The sequence below is a fragment of the Micropterus salmoides genome, unplaced genomic scaffold (genome assembly GCF_014851395.1).
Source record: "Micropterus salmoides isolate LMB-PRFRI ecotype aquatic unplaced genomic scaffold, ASM1485139v1 Ms_hic_scaffold_4, whole genome shotgun sequence".
NCBI classification, from domain to species: domain Eukaryota; kingdom Metazoa; phylum Chordata; class Actinopteri; order Centrarchiformes; family Centrarchidae; genus Micropterus; species Micropterus salmoides.
Window position 1 is genome coordinate 5,548,675 of NW_024043372.1, and position 23,995 is coordinate 5,572,669.

Below are 23,995 nucleotides of genomic sequence, written 5' to 3' on the forward strand. Positions count from 1 at the left end.
ACATGGTTTGCTAATATTGAACAAAGATACAACAAGAATTCAGACTTATTTATTTTGGTGTCTACTCTTAAAAGTGTGTAAAACACAAGCAGAAGTACAACTCATGTAGTCCTGTCTGTTTTTTTAACCTTTATTTATTCAGGGAGGGCAAGCACTGCTTGATTTACTTTCCACACCCAGATTTTTTGTGCACAAGCTCGCTTCTCTAACCTTTGGGCCACCACTACCGGTTTAAAAGGGCCAAATAGGAGCAAGAACCAAACTCATGATAGCATTTCTAGCTGCCCTAACTGTGGCAGCTATATTCAGAAATGGGAAGAAAATTCACTTTAAGGTATATAAATGTTTTGGCAGAATTATGAGTGACAATACAGTTAATTAGAGCTGCAATCATTTTGATAATTTATCAATTTGCTTGAGTATTTAAAAAACAAAAAGTCAAAATTCTCTCATTCCGGCTTCTTAAAGCCTTCAGTGTGCATATATTTTCTGGTTTCTTTATTCCTCTACGAAGGTAAACTGAAAATCTTTGGGTTATTGACAAAACCAAACATTTGAGAAAGTTTTGGAGTAAACTGATCAGTATTTGTTTCACATTTATTTGAAATTATTACATTAACAATGAAATTAATCAACAATGAAAAAAATCATTAGCTCTAGTTAAATAGTTAAATGCAGGAAAATAAAAGAAAAACAGCAGGTGTTTGCTGGGCTGTATAGAAACTTACTGCTGGGCCAATAGACCCCTGTTTGTATGGGCTTTGATCACTCCTTGTCAACATATCCAAGAAACATGGCATGCATCACCACCTCCTTGTAATTGATTAATAAATGCTTAACATGAGATGTTTACAGATGTCATGGACCACACATACACTGAAAAGTCTGCAGCTTAGACTGCTACCTTGCTAGTTAAGCTGTATTTTCAATCCAGCATTTAACTTGGATAGGTTCCAGTTCAATCCAGTAAATATTTAAACAATGACATTTAATCAAATGAGCCTTATCATCTGCAGTAACTCTGTACTGACCATTTGGAAACAATGAACACAAGCTATAAACACAATATTAACTTCTTTAAAGTTGACATGGTGAATGGTGATCTTGTTAGCAAACTGTTGATCCAAACACATCCAGCAGAACCACAGAAACACCAGCATTCATTTTGAGCCGAGTGTCTGGCCACCTGAACAATGTGAGCCCCAATATTTACTCTCTTATTATCTCTGTAGTAAACAGCTGATTGGTCCTGATAGTCACACTTAAAAATAACAACAGTAGGGTAGTTTTCCAGAGCAGTATTGTGATCAACAAGATTAAAGAAGTTTAAAATACAGTAGATCAGATGGATGATGAAACCAATAACTTTACAGCAGAGCTCATCCTCACACTCTATTGATGCAGAAATAGTTCATTCAGACATTCAGAAGTATTTATGTAGTTATTCCCAAAGAAACAACAGCACTAAAAATTATGTTTGGGAAAAGAATCCATGTTTTCTGCTGCATTTGGGGATCCTTTTATGTTACAGTGGTTGGATTTAGGTTCAGGTGCACAACGACCTCTAATGGCAAAAACATTTCTTCCCAGTTTTCTAGAAATCTTTTGAACAGACACCCAGGAGGGTAACTTGTAAACAACACTCCTATAAAGTAATATACTGTTTCCACAAGAGATAATGATCCAAAACCCACTACAGAGTAGTTTCAACAAGAAACAAATAAATCGTGTTTGAAATCTGAAATGTACAGATCTCAAGTAAAGTTGAAGTTGTGAAAACACATTACAACATGTCAGAAGCTAGTGTGGCACGGGGACAACCAACACAGCTACTGTTCTTATACATTTTATTTTATTAAAAGCACCTTTTAAATCAGTTACTCCTGGCATTGTACAAACTCGTGCTGATTTTTGCACGAGTCTGTAAAATCAAATGACACCACAGTAAATTTATGGATTTCCAACTATTGACCTGTTTGAATTTTAACCGTCAATGTTGAGCTCATTTTGTATGTTCAGTTCTTATTATATGGATTCAACATGATTTGTTCAGATTGTATTTTCCATTCTTCTGGTAGGATTATGTCTACGAGGAGATACAGCAGCCCGTCCAGACTTCAGATTCAGGAAATGAGAACACGTCCTGCACGATTTATGCCAATGCCAACTTTCCCACAAACTCCTCTGCCTCGCTGCATTACTCTACCATCAGCTTCCAAAGCAGCTCTGACAGAGTTGGTGGTGAGGCAGTGATCCTCAAACCCAGCTCTGCTGCCTGCAAATATTCTACTGTGAAGCAAAGTGAAACATACTCTACAGTCAACCAGCCGTCCAGCTCTTCAGAGGATCCTCTCTACGCAACAGTCAACATGCCACAGCAGCACTGAGCAAAAATCAGCCTTGTCAGGAATGCATGACATTTACTACTATGTATGATTTCAGGTCATTCATTTCTGATGTGGTTGTTTACAACCATATTACAGCTGATTATTATCTTATCAGCTGACTTAATTTATCACAGATACTGTACAAGGTAAATGTTTTTATCATACAACAGCGCTCCAGTGCTGAGGATGAATTAAAGAGTCTACCAGCCTCGGAGGAAGAAGCTGCTCTGTAGTCTGGTGGTGCAACACTTCTGGATCAGGGTGCAGCAGGGTGAACAGGCTGTGGCTGGGTGGGTACCTTTAGAATCCTTTCAGCTCTGCGCAAGCACCTCACCGTACAGATATCACCGATGCTCCGTAGAAGGGTACCAATAAACTGCAGAGCCCTCCTGTCCTGTTCTAGGATGTGCACATCCCATGCCAGTTAGTGATGTTTACAGTCAGGATGCTTTCTGTTGACAAGTTGACTGTATATTGGTACTGTTGTTTGTATTGGACGATGAATAACAACAAATGTTTGAAGAGTTACGTTTGATGTGAGACTGACATTTGTGGTTTTGAGTGAAATATCTCATTGCCATGAAATTTGGTTCAGACATTTACTTTATGTCCCCCCCAGGATGAAAAGTAATAACTTTGGTTTTCATCTGGTGTCATCATCAAATCACATTTATTTGTCCATCCTTAATGACGAAATATCTGCACAACTAATAACCCATCAGCTTTGTATAGTAGAAGGAAAAGCTTTAATGAAATGAGATGTGTTTTGTGTCATACTGTGTTTTATACAGTACAAACAACAGTCAGTAAAATGTTGCTGATTATTTACAACACCAGTAACAGTCTCTTCATTTTATCTCTTACACTGAATTAACTGTATATGCAGGGTTTGATTTATTTTATTTTAGTGCCATCTGCTGCCAATATTATGACTGACACTATGGGAGATGACAATGCATGCTGCCACCTTTTCACCAAGACAACCTGTTTCCACAGAAAACATGTCATCAAAATAAATTGAAAGATGCAACTATCACCTAAAAGTGTACAAATAGTAACAACCTTTAGCATGCTGAATATCTAAATAAGACCATATTCTTTTGCTCCACTAGTGCAGTATCCTGTGTAACTATGGGTGCATCACCTTGGCACATTTCTCAGATCAGAATAGAAATTCTCAAAACTACTTGTTCAACCTCCACATCATCTCGTCACCTGTGCACATCATAAAAAGCAATTTCTCATTCTTTTGAACAAATTGCCAATGCTTTGACACATCGATGCAAATGATTATGTACAATTGTCTGCTGTTACCTACATTATCAATTGCTAATGTCATGCTGATCACAATCTATTATACCAGTCTCTGTTGAAGAGTCTTATACCCCAAAACATCTTGGCATAAGTTCATTGCAAAAGTCGATAAATGCAAAGCGGTTGACCACGTTGTCAAAAATCAGTTAATGTTAAATAAAGTCAAACTTTATTCATATTGTTGAACGAAATGTGAGAGACAGAGAGAAAGAGAGAGAGATTGTATCCATGTAGACTTCTTTTGGTAAATGTGTCCTGAATTGCTGAAAATATCTGTTGTGATGTGGAAGAGAATCTGTGACACGACAAACATGACCGTCAGCCAAAGAGGTGTATCCTATGGAAACCCTAAACCCGACGGCTATTTCAGAATCGTTGTAATAGCTGTCGGTAAATGTTTGATTGGATTCCTCTGAATCACTTCATAACAACTTTGTTAAAGAGGATGATTGAAGAAACACACATAAAGAACAACAAAGAAGCTCTGAGAGCAGAAGTTGAACATACAATCTCTGGATTACAAGTACATATTTTACTAATTAATTATCCTAAAGAAACACACCTGCCGACCACTGTATTCAAGTATGGTTTGGTATGTCAAACAAAAAATTATCCTGTAAAATAAATATTTGAATGGATGGCCTCTTAGGGCTAATTTTGTAATTTTTACCATTGTGCTATGCAATGCTGTAAAACAGTCCAGTCCTTTTCTTTTCTGTATCACAATGACATGCTTTGTCAACAAATTACAGTATGAACAGTTAAAGCGTAACTGGGATTGCTGTCCTGTTTCCTGCAATGTATAACTTTGTACTGGTGAAAGTGATATGTGTCATACAGAAAATGTGCAACCGTGTGCATTTTCAATCATTGTCATCAAAACCTTTTCCACATTGTAAATCAGAAAATACTGACAGACTGCACTGTTATATTGACAACATGGCTAAACATTTTGACTATCTAGTTCGTAAACAATGACACAAGGACTTGTCATCCTGGTGGCTCTGACAAGTTCACTGACCTAAATATTTACTTTTGAGAGATAGAAGGATTTTGAGCAAGTTAAGGGCTTTTGCAGGTAAACCACTGTGTTGTGCTGTTTGTACTACCTGTTTCGAGAAATGCACTTAACTGTTTTGCAAATGTTAAGGATGATTCGAGAAATTTACCAAAGCAACTGAAAACAAATAGTGAGAAGAGGAGACACACCTGAGGCCTGTACCACGAAGCAGGATTTGAGCTTATCCAGGTAACTTCAGGGTTAATCCTGGGTTTTCAGTACCGCAAAGGTGGTTCACTTCATACCGGTGTAGATCTCTTGTTGTGATTTATTGTCCGGAGCAGGTTATGTTCCACATAAGAGATTAACTCTGTGAAAACGCCGCCTACTAACCAATCAGTTCTCTTGGAAAATGACATCACCATCTGTAGGAAATCCCACAGACTGTTTTAGCCAATAGGCTGCTTTATGTTTGCAGCAGCGAGAAACTCTTGACTATAGCGACATTATCCTACAGAGACTGATTAAAAGCCTTAGGTTACTGTTGCCTCCAGGTTTTTACAGTACAGCAGGATAAGCCTACTTACTGCTTTGAAATGTTTAAATTTTTTTTTTCTCCCAGTTCATTTCACACAGCCTGACGCAGCAGTTGAAATAAATAGGTTTTATTTTTCTTATGTGAGGCTGAATATTATGAGCAGTTTGGTAGGGATAGCGTATTCAAATACTAATTTTTAATATGAACGTAGGCTATCTATTTAGTTTTAATGTGGAAGTGCCGACACACAGCCGAGCTGAAAGAATAAGGCTGATATTTTCAACACCTCACAATAAAACTTTAGATCAACGCAATATTATATACTACACCTACGCCTGTTTATTTAGGCATTTACACTGTTTGCGATTTTCTGTCTCCCTGCATGTGTCAGATGCAGGCGTGCTATTGTCATAGTGTTACAGTTTAATCCTCGTTCATAAAATATGATGCTCTGCTGACAGTGGACTTGTTCAGGTCTATGATAGGTCATCTGCTGCTAACACCGCCTCTTTTATGTGAACGCGCTCACGGCTGAATTGGGAAACCCTGGGTTGACTTACCGAGTTGATAACCAGCTTCGTGGTACCGCTTATCCCGATTTGTATGTTAGGGTTAGTTAAGCCAGATAACGAAAACATATCTCGCTTTGTGGTAAAGGCCCCTGCAATCCTTGTATAACAAGTCCTGCTCTACCAACTGAGATAACCAATCACACTATAAAGTATCCTGAAATTACCCTAATGAAACACAGACAGTGTATTCAGCTATGGTTTGTTATCTCAAGATCACGAGAAGATTATCCCGTCATCACGGGAATACGAAGTAAAATAAATAGTTGAATGGATGGCCACTTAGGGCTTCCGTACTTTTACCAGTTTGGCAGATGGTTTTATCCAAAGCAACTTAACAGCATCATTAAAGTAAATTTAGGCCCACATGTGAAAAATTGTATTTAACATTATTTAAGCCACAATTCTCGTTTATGGTCAGAATACTGTAAATTGTCTGTCTTTCTAAATGTAATCATTGTTTACAACTCTGTGCTTTCAGCTGGATCTACTTCAACGGAACAAATGATCCAGGACAGCAATTTGGACTTTTGTAAAGTTCATTCCCTGCAGGTAGATGAAGGTGAAACTGAGTCCTCTCTTTGTTAACAGCGAGAGTAGAACTATTGGAAGGACTGTTGGTCAACGCGACACTGATCTGTATCTGTGTGGCTTCCTGGTGCCAGTTGACCCTGACCTCGTCACTGCCTGGGAGAATTCAGTGAGGTTGTGGGTTCCGATCCTTTATTGATCTCTTAGTCTGTAAGAATTTTTCACCATAATCCCAACTAACTTTTTTTTTCACGCCACCAAATATGACCAGCTGGACTGCGGATAGCACTTGCAAAAAGAGAGGCTCGATCAACAATAACAAAATCTCTGGACCCACCGAGCATTGAACCCAGGTCTTGTGCACAGACAACAGCCAACCACTAGGCTATATGGCCCACTCAACAGCTGATAGTTTTTTAGTAAGACATCAATGTTCAAATTCTTTTTGAAAAGTCATCTAGGGGAATTTGTTGTCTTATTAGAGAGTTCTTCTCTGAAGTCCAGGTTGTACTGATTTTCTCTGTGAGAGCTCATTTCACTCAGGAAGTTCCGCTGGTTTAGAAGCATGTTTGGATTCAAATCTTTTCTTCACACTGTGTAAAAGAACAAAGACAAAAAGCAGTTACACCACCTTTTCCCAATGCTGGAATTAAACCCATCTGTGCTTTTATCGGAAGCAAAAATCAATTGAAAAGTGCGGAATAAACACATATAGCACTTTATTATTCATTCAGTTCTGTAATTTGTTTTATAAAATTCGCCACTTTGAAAAAGCATTTCTTTTATTTTTCAAATGGCAGTCAGTTGTGATATCCTGTCACTGACAGACTCAATATGCAGTAAGATCAACTGATGTTGTTGCTATTTGTGCTCATTTTCATTTCCTGCACATCTTCAGAGCAGCATCCTGCAGTGATGTGACAGCAGAACTGTAGCAGCATCAATCAGAGCCCTTATCAAGTGATCACTTTATCACATAGATGTGTGAGTGTTTCACTATGCATGTTTTATACTCTTAAGGATTATGCCTACGAGGAGATACAGCAGCCCGTCCAGACTCCAGACTCAGGAAATAAGATGAACACGATTTATGCCAATGCCAACTTTCCCACAAACACCTCTGCCTCGCCGTATTACTCTATTGTCAACTTTCAAAGCAGCTCTGACAAAGATTGTGGTGAGGCAGTGATCCTCAAACCCAGCTCTTCTGCCTGAGAATATTCTACTATGAAGCAAAATCCATCCTACTGTACAGTCAACCAGCCGTCCAGCTCTTCAAAGGATCCTCTCTACACAACAGTCAACAAGCCACAGCAGCACTGAGCAAAGATCAGCCTTGACAGGAATTTATGACATTTACTACATGTATGGTCAATATTTCAGGTCATTCATTTCTGATGTGGTTCATATTACAGCTGTTTATTATCTTATTAGCTGATTTAATTTATCACAGATACTGTACAAGGTAAATTTGTTCATCATACAACAGGGATGCAGAGCTGAGGATTAATTTAAGTAGTCTGGACACTTCTGTTTGTCTTTCCAGACAGCAACTGTGGCTGGGTGGGTGCTCTCTTTTAGTATCCTTTAGACTCTGAAGGCACCTTACAGATATCACTGATGCACAGTAGATGGATACCATTTATCTTCTGCAGAGCCTGGGCCGTGCACATCCAGTGCCAGTTGGTGATGTTTCCAGTCAAGATGTTTTCTACTGCTCCGCTGTTAAAGTTTATATGTTGACTGTATATTGGTATAATTGTTTGTTTCGGACAATGAGTGACAAGAAATGTTTAAAGATTTATGTTTGATGCGAGCCACGTTGAGACTGACATTTGTGGTTTTGAGTTAAATACATCAACAACTCTTGGATGGATTGCCATAAGGTTTGGTTCAGACATCTTGACATTTACTGTATGTCTCCCTCAGGATGAATTATTTTGGTAATATTTATTTTTCCAATACTTTATGACCAAAATACCTGCACAACTGATGACTTTCTCATCAGCCTAGTATAGTTAAAGAAAAAGCATTAATGAAATGAGATGTATTATGCTTCATATGATACAGTACAAAAAGACAGTACCATGATACTCATTAATCACCACACCAGTATAATAGTCTCTTAATTAAACCTATAAATTTACTGTGTTCAGGGTTTGACTTTTTGTTACTTTAGTTCCATCTGGTGGTAAATTTCCAGACTGACACTGTGGGAGTCGGCACTGCATGCTGCCACCTTTTTCAACAACACCTATATACAGAAAAACATGCCATCAAAATACATTGAAAGATGCTTTTCTTAAATGACCTAAAATAGAATGAAACACAACGTGCAGACAGTAGAGCAAACCACTGGAGATTATAATCTGACCGAGGATGTTCAGTATGATTCGAACCTAATGACTCAGAGCCCTGCCTCTTCAAATAAATAACCCTACTGCTTAGCCACAGGCGGCGCAGTGGTGCAGTTGTTAGCTCTGTCACCTCACAGCAAGAGGGTCGTGGGTTTGAACCTTGGTCGTCCCAGCCCTTCCTGTGTGGAGTTTGCATGTCCTCCCCGTGTCTGCGTGGGTTCTCTCCCACCATCCAAAGACATGCGGGCTAGGTTAATTGATGACTCTGAAATTGTCTTAGGTGTGAGTGTGACTGGTTGTTTGTGGCCCTGTGATGGACTGGCGACCTGTCCAGGGTGTACCCCGCCTTTCGCCCGATGTCGGCTGGGATTGGCTACAACTGTACGCAGGATAAGACGTTGACGATGGATGAATGGATGGATGCATAGCCACTCAAGTCCCATTGCACTTCAAAGACAACAGCATAAATCATTTGAATACACATCTGTTCTCTTCTTACTAACACAGTACGCACAGCAGGATAAATTACAAACTACAGTTTATTAATCCAAATTCTCTGGCACAGAGAGTGTGAAGCTTTCCTAAATAAGTTTTGTTGAATGAGTTCTTGTTATTGAACAAGGAGACACTATACGACAAAGTAAGACTTGCAGCCTTTGTTAAAACAATGCAGGGCCTGTGTGTAAGTGGGGGCTTATTGTTCAAGGTGCCAGAGAGTATCCAGCGCAGTTTGACTAGATGTCCAAAACTTTGATGGCTTACAGTATCTAACTGAAGATCTTAGAGGACTTGAAAATGATCACAGCTTCAATATTGTATCTTTGGTTGTGCCAGGTAAACAGCAGAAACAGAGTTCCTGTTACAAAGGAGAGGATCTTCCTGTTAAAGTCTGGCAGGTTGAGCCAAGTCTACCTTGTTGCCAGAGTACTCTACAGGTGGTTATACTAACTTTCTGCCAACAAAAAACTTAACAAACCAAGGCAAGGCAGATACTGACACGTGTTAATTCAGTTCAGTTTAATTATGTGAATAGCAGTAATGCTGCTAATTTCAGCAGGTCAGTTACTGTAATTACTAAAAATAAAACAGTAACACATTACACTACTGCAATAAGTCCAAAAGCCATAAGATCATTTAACAACAGAAAACTGAAAGCAGTAAAATTCTGCAGATTCATGCATTTGAAATAATGTAACAATCAAAGCTGATTAAACATGAGAACCTGTTTATGAATATAATAATATAATTTCAACATCCCATCAGCAGTAGTTTCATGTGGTTGTGGGTGGAGACTGAAATGGGCCTGTGGTTTGCATCCTGTTGGTCTTAAATAGCTCTTCTTTGTAAGAGTAGAGGTCTCATTGCAACACTTAGATGTAATAGCGAGAGACACGACAACAAAGACATCCTCAACAGTCATCAGTCTGCTGTTTTCCCCATATTTGTATGTGAAGCTTAGTTAGATTATAACAGCTTCTGGTTCTAACAGAGCTGTATCTCCTGCCATTAACATGCTAAACACCATCTGACACTTAAAAACTACTTAATTTTATTTCCTGATACACAAAGACCGTGTGGGAAGGTTCCCTCTAGTTGTTGTTGGAAATTATAAATTAAAGAGGCTATAAACAACATTTTTATATGATATGAAGACAACATGAAAGATGTTACTCGTATTGATGAACCTACAGAGAATTATCAGCTGAATCTGCAGCTGCCCTCGGCTTTACAGAGCTTTATAGTGAGTTTCAGATCATTGTTTTGTTTAGTGAAAAAGCTCTAAAAGGCCTCTGTGCTCTATCTGCTGAGCAGCAAACAGCAGACAGACACAGTTAGAGGCTAACTGGGAAATACAGTCGAGAATTTAGCAGCAAAAGAGTCAAATATTTCCATCAGGAGATAGTCCGTGCTGGACTTGAACCGGAACCATGCACCCTCCCAAGCCAAGCCCCCTCAGAATGAACTACTACTGCCCAAAAGGTTTAACATCCACAGGTTAAATTAAATAGCTTTGTTTTAAAAAAGATGGAATGAAAAAGTAACATGTTTTTTATTGAAACTGTGTACAATTATGATCTATGAAGCAGATAATTTACTTGTTTAATCTGAAGCAGGTCATGATTAATGATGAGGTTGTACCCTTTCACAGTTTGTAGCTCATAAAAGTGATACCTGTTGACCTGACCTTTATTTCTGAGATCTAATATTCCATGGTGTATCAGGGACTTTCTAACAGGAAACATGTACTTTCTATCTTTAAAGTAATTTTCTATTTACTGTGTAATGAAGTAATGTATAAAGTGGGAGGAGATGTGACTAACACTTAAAGAAGAAAGATAAAAGGGGAAGATGAAATATTGAGGAGCAGTTTTTAGGTATCATAAGATATACCTTCAGGAAATAGAGCTGTGCAGATACAGGAGACCAACCAACAAGAGAAAACCTGTCTCGCGGAGGATCTCAGCAACCAACAAAATGAAGATCTTTCTTCTTCTCCTACTCTCACTGATGACAGGTAAAACGTTTGCTACTATTGGACTACTGATCTTAGAGATTACACTTGTTACAGCCCTGCTTCTAAAATAATTAACTGGTTGATCTGGTTTGAGGTATTCTCATTTTGTATTAGTTTAGTATAACACAGCCCGCAATACAGTCCACTACTGTAACTCACTAGTAGCAAAGTAGAGTACAAAGTAGGCCTACTGTTTCACTAGAATGGAAAATGTACAACAGTCTGTGGGCACTTTGCTCTGAACTGACTAACACTCGCATGGTGTACATTACAGTTTGTCCACCAGAGAGCACTGACTTCACTGTAAAATGTGTTGTAACACTTCTTTAAAAAGTGCTTTACATTCAACTAGGGACTTTCTTGATTTTAATATTTTACAGAATTCCCTTGCAGTCTCTGTACAAGAATGTACAAATGTTTTTCAATTAAGTACATTTTAGTATTGTTTATTAAGTATTCTGTTAAGTAAGTTTATTCTATAGACAAATTTACATACACATACTGTACATGCGTGCGAGACATCAGACAGTCTGTGACAGTGAGAGAAACATTGTTCTTTTATATCACTACCTATTTGTGAAGCATATCATATAGTGTGGCATCTATTTTTGCTTCCTTTGTCTTATTGTTACCCTAGCATGTGTTACAACCTACCCTGGTTTTGGAGTAGATTGTAAAAAGGGAACACAATGCATTTGAAATCACCTCACGAGGTCTGTGATATTCTTGTAGAGGATTTAGTTGGTGCCATTTGTAGTGAACAAGAACTCTAGCTCCAAAATTCAGTTGTACTTGCTGAAGCAAAAAGTGTTTCAACCATACCTGGTTTGCCCTACATATAAAATAATAACAACTCAATGCAAATAATGAATTTAATGACATTTCAGAAACATCTTCTGTTTGTTTTTATGTGTATAGGCACATATGAATCAAGACATTGTTGATATCAGATTTAATTCAGCTTGGATACATCTTAGGTTTGGTGCCATTATTTCAAATATAATATAAAAGTGTTTTGACTCCACATTCAGTAGTCACTTTCTGTTTTAAGGCATCATGTACTCATTAAACAAAAATGGAAATCAGTTTTACTGTAAAGATCAAATCCCACTTAAAGCAGATGTAACATGATTCACACTTTACTGTATGAGTGTGGTGATTTGCATTTACATCATGTGTTAGCACATTATCACAGTGTTAGATTTCATGTTTTACCTTTCTTGTTTATTTGCAGAGACAGGCGGCTGCCAGGGACAATTTATTCAAACTGCGTACAGAACAGCTAAAACCACCATCACATGTGATCACACAGGAAACAAATACAAGTTCTTCTGCAAAGAGAACGGTTCAATCTGTGAGGATATTTTATCAACAAAATCCTGTCTGAAGTCAAACGGGACATTCACTCTCACAGAAACCAACAGTGGCTTCAGCGTGTCCATCAGTAACGTGTCCTCACGTGATGCAGGTGTCTACCGGTGTGAAGTGGAAACACATGAAGGAAGTTACAGAACTGCTCTCAGAAAGATACAGCTGGAGGTTAAAGGTGAGCAGCACACATCTGACACTTTGAGCTTTGATTTACTCACACAGATAATTAAGGTGTCTCTGAAAAATATTGTTAAATACAGTCCCTGATAAAAGATGCTGTGTGTCTGTCTCTGTCTGCAGATATACCTAGCTTAACACGTTCTCCAACTGTTGGACAGAATCTGACATACTGGTGTCGATATCCAAATGGTGCTCCGATAAACAAATTCATCTGTAAGGGAGAAGATCCATCTATATGTCAACCTCTAGTAAGCACCGCACAGCGCAACAAGAACACTGGGAAGTTTTCCATGAAGGAGAACAAAGAGAAGAGAAATGTCACCATAACAGTGAGAGAAGTAACAACAGACGACACTGGGACGTACTGGTGTGGAGCAGAAAGCACTAACAAAACACGCAGCAACCCATTCTTCCACAAACTGGTGATGACTGTAGGTGAGTGTTTACATTAGTTTATTGTGTAGATGTAACCTGACCCTGGTCCAGAGTGTAGGAGGGTTACTGGTGGATGACAAGCATTAAAAGTAAGCTGTATAATTATTGATTACTGCTGGTCATATATTTCATTTTATAAAGTTCTTTTAATACATTTTGTGTTTTTGGTTTGTTTCCCTCCCAATCACAATTTACTTTGATTAAAACCAGATCATGAATAATGATGAGGTTGCACTCATTCACAGTTTGTAGCTTTTATACAGTATGTTAAAACTGTTACATTGACCTTTCTTTCTGACATTTAATATTTCATAGTGTGTTAGGGACTTAACAGGAAATGAAGTAATGTATAAAATGGGAAGAGATGTGATTAACACTTAAAGAAGGAAGAAAAAAGGGAAAGACAAAATATTGGGGCACAGTTTTTAGCTTTCATAAGATATAACTTCAGGATATAGAGCTGGGCAGATATTGGAGACCGCTGAGCACTGAAAGTCTCTGATCCACTGATTCAAAGTGCTGTCTGCTGACAGATGCTAAAAATATGTTTACAACAGATAGTGTATGTTGCATTAATAGGGAACTAAATCAGATGATCTGTCACATCGTTTCAGTGTCTAACATGATGTGAACCTTTGTTTTTGATCTACAGGTTCTGAGGCCTTGTCTAAAGTGAAGGGATGTGCATCAGGATGGGTTGAATTCACCTGCAAATATCCAAAACCAAATGTAAAATATCAAAGTATTGATGTAGTTACTCCCAAAAAAACCATACGAAGCTTTGGGAAGAATGTGTGGGAAAACAAAGGCAGAGTTTCCCTGTACCATGATACAAGAAACAAAAAGCTCAGAGTGGCCATCAAACAACTTCAACATGAGGACTTTGGGGACTATCAGTGTAAATTTCACCAACGATCGTACTCATCCCAGGACACAGAGGAAATGAAATTGGGCGTTGGTAAGAGACACTTACAAATCTAATGAATTTAATGCCATTTCAGAAACATATTCTGTTTGTTTTTATGTGTAGAGTCACATATCAATTAATACATTGTTGATAACAGCTTGACTTCAGCTTTCATACATGTCAAGTTTGGTGCCATTATTCCAATTATAATATGAAAGTATTTTGACTGGACTTACACAATCAGTACAGTCACTTTATATTTAAGTCATCATCTACTCATTAAAACCAAAATGGAAATAAAATTGCCAAAAAGAACAAATTCCATTAAAAGCAGATGTAACATGATTCACACTTTACTGTATGTGTGGTGATGTGCATTTACATCATGTGTTAGAACATTATCACAGTGTTAGACCATCTAAAACGTGACGCGTTGTACCTTTCTTTTTTGCAGAGACAGACGGCTGCCAGAAACAATTTATTCAAACTGCGTACAGAACAGCTAAAACCACCATCACATGTGATTACACAGGAAACAAATACAAGTTCTTCTGCAAAGACAACGGTTTCATCTGTGAGGATATTTTATCAACAAAATCCTGTCTGAAGTCAAAGGGGACATTCACTCTCACAGAAACCAACAGTAGCTTCAGCGTGTCCATCAGTAACGTGTCCTCACATGATGCTGGTGTCTACCGGTGTGGAGTGGAAACACATGAAGGAAGTTACAGAGCTGCTCTCACAAAGATACAGCTGGAGGTTGAAGGTGAGCACATCTGACACTTGAGCTTTGATTTACTCACACAGATAATTAAGGTGTCTCTGAAATATGTTGTACAGTCATTGATAGACAATGTTGTCTGTCTGTCTACAGCTACTATTACTAAAGTCACAAAGTTTCTAACTGTTGGCCAGAATCTGACATACTGGTGTCGATACCCAAATGGTGCTCCAATAAACAAAATCATCTGTAAGGGAGAAGATCCATCTATATGTGAAACTCTAGTAAGCACCGCACAGCGCAACAAGAACACTGGGAAGTTTTCCATGAAGGAGGACAAAAACAAGAGAAATGTCACCATAACAGTGAGAGAAGTAACAACAGACGACACTGGGACGTACTGGTGTGGAGTAAAAAGCACTGACAAAACAGGCAGCAACAAATTCTTCCACAAACTGGTGATGACTGTAGGTGAGTGATGTTATTTTATTGTGTAGCTGTAATCTGACTCTGGTTCAGAGTGTAGGAGGGTTACTGATGGATGGCAGAAGTGAGTCATAGTAATGACTGAATAAATGATTAATGAATTAAGCCATGATCTGTGGATGTCCGCCTTGCCTGGCCTGGGGTGGGGGGCGTGGCTCCCCTGGTGAGCAGGCAAGCGCTCAGCCTGGGATCCATTGTCTCCTCTATTTGACGGGGCCCTCTTTGGCAGGTGTTGGGTTACCGCTGTTTCCGCCTGCCGGCTCTTTCAGAATGAGGGCGTGCAGTTGACCAGTGTTGTCGGGATGGGCTTTGGCCCTCTTCCTTGGTTGAACCAACAACAACTCCAGGAATTTACTACTCTTGGGTTTAGGACCCAGACACTTACTGTACATTCAGACCAAACGCAAATTTAATCCTTGGGACGCTTTCCTCCCAGTGGTTTTATTGCTGGACTACACACACACACACACACACACACGCGATAATGCGAATAAATACAACCTGCGATTACTCCAGCTGTAACCCAAGGTAAACATTTTGGTGTGATTTATTGCAATAAACAGATCAAACTGATGCCGAAATAATTACAATATGATGCAGATTTGTTAGACATAAGAATTCATGCTTTGTGAGGTCTGTCAGCAAAGTCAGCAGGACAACAACTTTAATATTTTTTTTTTCTGAATGGAGTTCAGTTCAATCAGGTCTATGCTATGCTAAATTGTTAACAGCACAGTACTTCAGCTGGATTAATGTAACAGACAAATACTTTCTGAACTCACCAGGTGGTTCAACTTCCTTGCTTTCATTTCTCCAAGCAATGTCCAGTTTTGTCCAGTTTTTATATAAAAATAAAGTAGTAGTGTCCCAGAGCTAGTTAAAAGGTCATTTAGAGTGCTAAAAATTTTAATCGCGATTAATCTACGCAATAACAACGCATTAACTTGCCCAGCCCTAATAATTTAATAAAATAAGTAAACTCTGAGCTCCTCCCGCAGGAAAACTCTAATAAAATACATAAACAATCCCATCCCAAAAAATATTCTTGTGTAGACTCTAACTTCTTCTAATTTAACTGACTGGTAAATGTTTCATTGCGAGTAGTTCACGTTAAAATAAAGTAAATAAATAAACAAAACTCTAAGTTTGCTCTGAGGGAGCTTCTGTCTAATTTCTTACCAAATTACAATGTTTTTATTTATTTTTTTCAGCATCACTAACATCAACCACAACTCCTGCTTCTTCATCCCAGTCAACTACTGTGTCTGCAGAGAGACCAGGTAAGACAACATGTTTGATATCTTAAACCATCTGTGTTGCCAGGTCATTTTTCCAGGGCTTTAGCCCCGGATGTTTTGACTGTAGCCCCGAATGTAACTCAACAACAGCAATAAAAATATTTTCCATATTAATAGGCAGTAATCCTCATGACACAGCCTGTCTCAGGTCAGGTCTTCAAAGAACGGAGGCTACTCGCAATGTGTACGAGAGAGAGAGAGAGAGAGAGAGAGAGAGAGAGAGAGAGCATTTCTCACAGCCTGAGGGCTTTTCCGCGACAACTGAAAGGTCCCTTTAAATATAGATGTCAGTCTGTGTCTAATCAATGTATTTGCTACACAATTGGTCGCTGCAAAGTAGCAAAGACTAACATGACACAACTGACCTCAACACGGACACCTGTCCCTCTCTTTCCTGTCTCTGTCCCCCTTGCTCACTTTGCTCTGTTTGATTGTCTTTCTGCTCCAGGATGCTTCTAACTTAAGCAGCTGTGAACTGCACTTTATCAGAGGTGCTGAAGTTAACCTCTGTGTAGATGTGTAGTGAGATTTCTGTCTGATCACAGTGTTTTCAGATTCGGTCACATGGTCTAAAGGGGGTAACCTACGACCATATCAGCAGACTAATAGCGCAGGTTTATGTACAGCAGAGGGGCAGGTAGATTTTATTTCTAACTGAATTCAAATTAATTAAGCTAATTTATCATCAAGGTGAAAATGTGCCACATGCACATTTAAAAACACTTTACTACTTCTGGCATGCTTGCATGTATTTAAACTCAGCAGGGATTAAATTAAATGAGAACTGTTAATACAGAATCCCTCAGAGCTTTACTGCATTCAATTATACTATATTTTTTTATTTTGAATTGTCGCCTGAATTTTGTGTTTTGTTTCAGCCTATATAAATAAAGACCTTTCTTCATTAAGTTGGTGCAGAAAATGTGTTTAAAGCACAAATTTTCCATGGGGAGGACCCCCAGGCCCTCCCTAATTAACATTCTCAGAGTTAATTATTGTCTGTAGCAATTATTAAAACCTTAATAAATGCATTTATATGACTGGTGACCTGTCCAGGGTGTACCCCGCCTTTCGCCCCAATGTCAACTGGGATTGCTTTCAACCGTCCCCCCCGAAAACATGAAAGATTTCTGAGCAGTGCAAAGCCCCCAATGTTTCAAGAGCCTGGAAACACTCCTGTCTTAAACCTTCTGCTGCAGAAGAGCAAGAGCAGAATATTTTAAAAACTGTAAATGTCTCTTAAATTCCTCAACACAGATAGATGTGGATGATAATGACCCGTGTTTAATGTGTTTTAAACAAGTCTGGATATTTATTTTGTGGTTTATTTTGCAGGTGACTCTCAGTTCATCATTACCGTGCTGGTCATTGTAGGTGTGGTGCTGCTGCTGCTTGTGCTAATTTTGATCCTCATCTACAAATGTAAGAGTTTTCTGCAGAAGAAACACACACATAATATAAACAGTAAACCACATTCACAACAGCTCCACTCTGTGGAGGTTATGACTAGAAAGGCCAAAGCAGACAGACTATATGATGTTAGCAGTGGATAGACATGATGTATTTTTCATGCCTGGAATGTGATGCTTTTTCTAGCTTTCATCTTTGCTCATTTTTGATGATACACAGTGGTTAGGTCCTACTCCATGAAACCACACTGGAAAATACAAAGTCCAGAGTGTAACTTACCTGGACAGTGCAGGTAGATTTGGTAGAGAAACTTTGTCTCAATTTGATGAAAAGTGGTGAAATGAATCCACGTTATGTCCTTCTGCTTGTTTATTTAATTTTGGTTCTCTTCCTTTTCTTCCTGCCAGGATTTTCACATTTAAAGAACACAAGAAAAAAAAAATCATTTTCTGTAATTGACTTCAACACAGACAGCTCTGGATGATACTGAGCCATGTTGACAGTGTTTTAAAGAAGTCTGGATATTTAGTTTGTGATTTATCTTGCAGGTGGCTCTCAGGTGGTCGTTAATGTGTTGGTCTGTGTAGCTGCACTGCTGCTGCTGCTTGTCCTAATTTTGATCCTTTTCTACAAACACATGAGTAATAACCGGTTGGCAGAAAAACACATTCTGGACAAAGAAAACCACATTCACAACATTTCCATCTTTGGAGGAAGTGATGTGTAAAAAAGCCAAAGCAGACACTACATATGACTTGTAGTGAGTATACATGACTTCTTTTTCCTGCCTTGAAGTTATTGTTTTTTTGTAGCTTTCATCTTTGGTCATTTCTGGTGATAATCGTCTGCAGCAGAGCCCTCCGGTCCTGGGCTGTGCACATCCCAATGCCAGTTGGTGTTTCTAGTAACAATGTTTTCTATTGCTCCTCTGTAAAAGTTGATCCTTGACTGTACATTGGTGGTGTTTGTTTTAGACAATGAGTAACAAGAAATGTTAAAATAATTATGTTTGATCTGAGCCACGTTGAGGTTGAAATTTGAAATCTCCACAATTCTTGGATGGATTGCCATGAAATGTGATTCAGGCATTTACCGTATGTCCCCCTCAGGATGTCTAATATATAATTTGACCAAATATATATATGTACAACTAATGACAGTCCCATCAGCCTAAAATGAGTTGTATTGTGATTCATACTCCGTAGTGCCAATTTTACAGTATCAAATTTTTTTTTAAATGTTAATTATCACTGGTATAACAGCAATATATTTAAATAGAAAATTAATATCAAAGATATTCAGCATGCTAAAGTTACTACATTTTTATGTGATTGTTGCATCTTTCATTGTATTTTGATGGCATGTTTTTTTCTGTAGAAAAGAGTATTGTTGAAAAAAGTGGGCAGCATGCAGTTCCATCTCTCACAGTGTCAATCTTGACGCCAGATTACCACCAGATGGCGTTACGGTAAAAAATAAAAATAAAAGTCTAAACCTTCACACAGTGAATTACAAAAAATTAAATGATATTTGTAACATTTTAATTATTGTTTTTAAAGTGCATGAATAAATCCAAAATTGTAACCCTAACCCTGGGTCGTCATTGTGGCAGAAGAGGAACACTTGCTGAAGAGACACTGATCTGACTTACTACTTTATTTGTGAGTAACGCGTTTCGCTCATTGCTTCTGTATATAGGTATATAGCTACACAGGTATGATGCGTGGATCGGCTCTGACAATATCTTAATAATCATTTATGCACAAATCATCCTAAGGCCCCCAACCCAACTAATTATTTTCTCAGATTTATCCCTCCTATACCGGCCCTTTTAACTTTCCAGGTGTTTCCCCAAGTGTGGACACTGAGGGTGGAACAGTTTTTCAAGCTGAAATGATGGTGGCGATGATATAATCAGCTGCACCTGCATGCCTTTCATTAAAGTTGATCGTGTTATCAATGGTTTTTATTCGAATGATTTTATTTATATGTACACACCTATAAAGACGGACCATAGTGACCTCACACGACCATAACCACTCTGTGTTGAAGGGAAGGTGGCAGGGTGAAATAGGATGAATCGTCTCCCTATTAAGAAAGACGCTGTGCGCATTTACGTACGAGGTAGAGCAGGATACAGCAGCTCTGATCATGAAAGTAATTAGTTAAAGCACAAACACATAGCCTCTAGAAATCTATTTATGAATGATCAATCAGGGAAGCTAACATATTGTTAAGAGGAGCCGAGCTCCCCCATATTTTGCACTCTGCCTTCAATCTCGACCATCAGATTTCCGCAACAGGAAATAACGTTACTCTTTTACTCGTGGATTTATTTTTCTGGTGCCAAAATGTTTCTAGGTGTTGTTGAATTATTTAAAAAATCACTTAACTTCGGGTTAAAATGAGTTGTAACGTGCGTTACTGAAATTGTAAAAGGTAAAATATAACCAGTTTATTTTTAGTAATGAGTTACATAACTGCATTACAGCAAAAACCAATAAATTACTGTAACTGCGTAACTTTTGAATGCGCGCATTTCTACTCTGCAGCACCCCCAAGCGAAAATGTCTTCCCGCGTGCCTGGATGGTGCTCCACAAAAGAGGCAAAGACTTCAAATTTCTGTTGTCAACTTCCTCCACCTTTTATTTATACAGTTAGCATGCTGAATATTTTAGATTCTATTTAAATCGCCCCATTCGCTCAGTTTCCTGTCATTTAGTGATGTCCCTTATGATGTAGGCTCTGTTAACAGTGAAAAAATCATATTAGGGGTGGTGCTTTTTTTTAATGACCTAAAATAGAATGAAACACCAATCTGCAGACACTAGAGCCAACCACTGGAGATCATCTGGTTGAGGATGTTCAGCATGATTCAATAGTGATGATTTATTCATACCACATAGTCTGAAAAGTGTCAATGAACTTCATAGAAAACAGCATAGATCCATAGAGAATAAACAGATTTTATGTGAACAATAAATGTCCAAAGATTCTGACTTGCAGATCTACTTGAAAAAGTTGGTTTAGATAAAAGTGTCAGCTAAATAAGTAAATGTAAATGTAATGTACTATTACTGCAATATATCAAAAGCCATAAGATCAATGAAATCAACAAATTCATTCATTTGAAATACTGTAACAATCAAAGTTGATCATGAGAACCTGTTTATGAGTTATCAGCTCTGTGAGGCCACCTGGAAGTAACTTAAACCTGCAATCGAACGATGACTCCAAACAGCCAAACTCGAGGCTTGGTTGTAAGTAGGGACATAAATGGGTCTGTGGTTTGCAGCCTGTTGGTTTTAAATAGCTCTTCTGTGTAATGGTGAGAATGTCTCATAGCCAGAGATAGATGTAGCTTAAAAAAAGTAGTTAGAGACGTGACAACAGACATCTTCCACAGTTATCACAACTATTGTTCCCACATTTGTATGTGAAGCTTTCAGCTTCTGGTTAAAACAGCTGTATCTTCTGCCATTAACAGGCTGAACACTATCTGAAGTTAAAAATAAAGGTTCCCTGGAATGTATCATGTATGATCTTGGAAATCATACATTAAAGAGGCTAAAAACTATATTTTATACGAAGACAACATGAAAGGTGTTGTTCGTAGTGATGAACATACAGAGAATTATGAGTTGAATTGGCAGCTTCCCCCGGCTGCATCCTTAAGACCGGAACCACTCTCAGGTTCCCAAGCCAGGCCCCACAGCTACTGCTGCCCAAAGGTTAAACATCCACAGGTTTTACTTTGAAACTGCAGAAACACAATTTATGATTGATTGATTTAATTAAAACCAGATCATGAATAATGATGAGGTTGGACCCATTAAATTGTGCTGTTTGTATGAGTTATAACTGTTGACTGCACTGACAAACAGGAAAGATGTATTTTCTCTCTTTACAGTCATTTCCTATTTGCTGTTTAATGAAGTAATGTATAAAGTGGGAGGCGACTTAAAGAAGAAAGATAAAATGGGAAGATAAAATATTGAGGAGCAGTTTTGGGTATTAAAAGATATAACTTCAGGAAATAGAGCTGTGCAGAGAGTGGAGACCAACCAAGAAGGGAAAACTTGTCTTCTGGAGGATCTCAGCGTCCAACAAGATGAAGAGGTTTCTTCTTCTCTTCCTCTCACTGATGACAGGTAAAACTTTTGCTGCTGTTGGACTACTGATCTTAGAGATTACACTTGTTACAGCTCTGCTTCTGAAATAATTAACAGGTTGGTCTGGTTTGGGTTATTCTCATTTTGTATTAGTTTAATATAATACAGCCCTCAATACAGTACTCTGAAATCTGTCTCAGCCTCAAAATCCAGTTCTGGTCGAGCTATAAGAGAATTATTTATCGTTTTGTGAACAAATGTTACAGCAGGATTGTAAACAACAGTACAGTAATGGTAAGAGAATAAACAATAACAAGGTGTTCACTGACAACATTTCATGTGGGTTTTTTTAAATAGCCAGCTCCCTTGTAATGTTATCTCGTAGCATCTAAAACATATTTGGAAAAACTCAAGATCAGTATATAAACAATTTCATTTGCAAGGACCATGCCACAACAATATGTCATTTAAAGGTTTAATGAATCTGAATGTGCGGATGGATAAATGGATGTAGAGGGGAAGGATGATGGTAGAAGAAGCCGTCTAATGGGCTGGTCTGGGAGGATGTATGAGTCAGAGTAGGGGTTTCACCAGACGGTATCTAGATGAGACATTAGAGATTTGAGCGGATGAGGGGATGAGGGGGTGAAAGGAAGGGAAAGGAGGGTGGGTCGAGCAATCAGAGACAAACTTGGCTGAGAGCTGAGTAGCACAGGTAGACTTGTCAGATGATTAGGGGTGTGGTTTTGGTGTGGCGCTGCTCCCGAACGTAAGTTAACAAATTAACATAATTTCTAAGAGACATACTTGCCAAAGAAACAGAAGGGGAGGTGGGCTTGGATGGGAGAACAGAGGAAATTATTCTTTTGCTCAAATCAGCTTTTCAGACATATATTTTTACATATTTACATATTTTAGGCTGTTCACGTGTTGCTTTAGATTTAGGTTTAGACTCCACTTTCAGCAATGCACTTACGTGTTTGTATAGCCCCTCCTGTGGGCGCTCAAAAGTGGATTGTAAACAGATGATGAATGACAGAATATTAACACAGTTGCAATTATATAAAATATTTTTTAAATAAGAAAAAATATAATTGCTGACAGATACTATTAAAATGTCCTCATAGCAGCTTACGACTACATTAAGTGTGTTCTAAACCATGTATTCAATATTTGTATACTGCTTAAAATTGGTAGAAGGAGCTCAAATTAAAGTGACATGTAATGCTATAATGATATTATATTAAAATGTGCTTCACAATTATCTAACAGGTGGGTAACTTTAATAACTTGTAATATATAACATTATGTGTGTAAAAGTAAAGGTCAAAATCATTTAATTAAAAGAAACGTGCAACTGGGCATTGAATGTCTGTGATCCACTGATTCAAAGAGCTGTCTGCTGACAGATCCTGCAAATGTATACAAGAAACAGTGTTTGTTTCATTAACAGAAAGCTAATTCAGATGAATGATCTGTCACATCGTTTCAGTGTCTAACATGTTGTGAACTTTGTCTTTGATCTACAGGTTGTGAGGCCTTGTCTGAAGTGAAGGGATGTGCATTAGGATGGATTGAATTCACCTGCAAATATCCAAAACCAAATGTAAAATATCAAAGTATTGATGTAGTTCTCCCAAAGAAACCATACGTAGCTCTGAGAAGGATGTGTGGGAAAACAAAGGCAGAGTTTCCCTGTACCATGATCCAAAAAATACAAATCTCAGAGTGGCCATTAAAACTTGAACGTGAGGACTTTGGGGACTATCAGTGTAAATTTCACCAACGATCGGACTCATCCCAGGACACAGAGGAAGTGAAACTGGACGTTGGTAAGAGACACTTTTCATTCCAATACATTCT

At 38.3% G+C, this 23,995-nt stretch overlaps 1 protein-coding gene across 1 annotated transcript; it reads left to right on the forward strand.

The window, feature by feature from the left end:
* Positions 1-6,364: 6,364 nt before the first annotated feature.
* Positions 6,365-19,505, forward strand: LOC119885807 (polymeric immunoglobulin receptor-like). Its single transcript, XM_038696036.1, has 10 exons — positions 6,365-6,508; positions 7,360-7,516; positions 12,446-12,757; positions 12,883-13,197; positions 13,850-14,155; positions 14,559-14,870; positions 14,979-15,296; positions 16,523-16,591; positions 17,945-18,031; positions 18,568-19,505. The coding sequence occupies exons 1-10, from the start codon at positions 6,365-6,367 to the stop codon at positions 18,744-18,746; spliced, it is 2,199 nt and encodes a 732-aa protein (XP_038551964.1). The 3' UTR covers positions 18,747-19,505.
* The last annotated feature ends 4,490 nt before the right edge of the window (positions 19,506-23,995 follow it).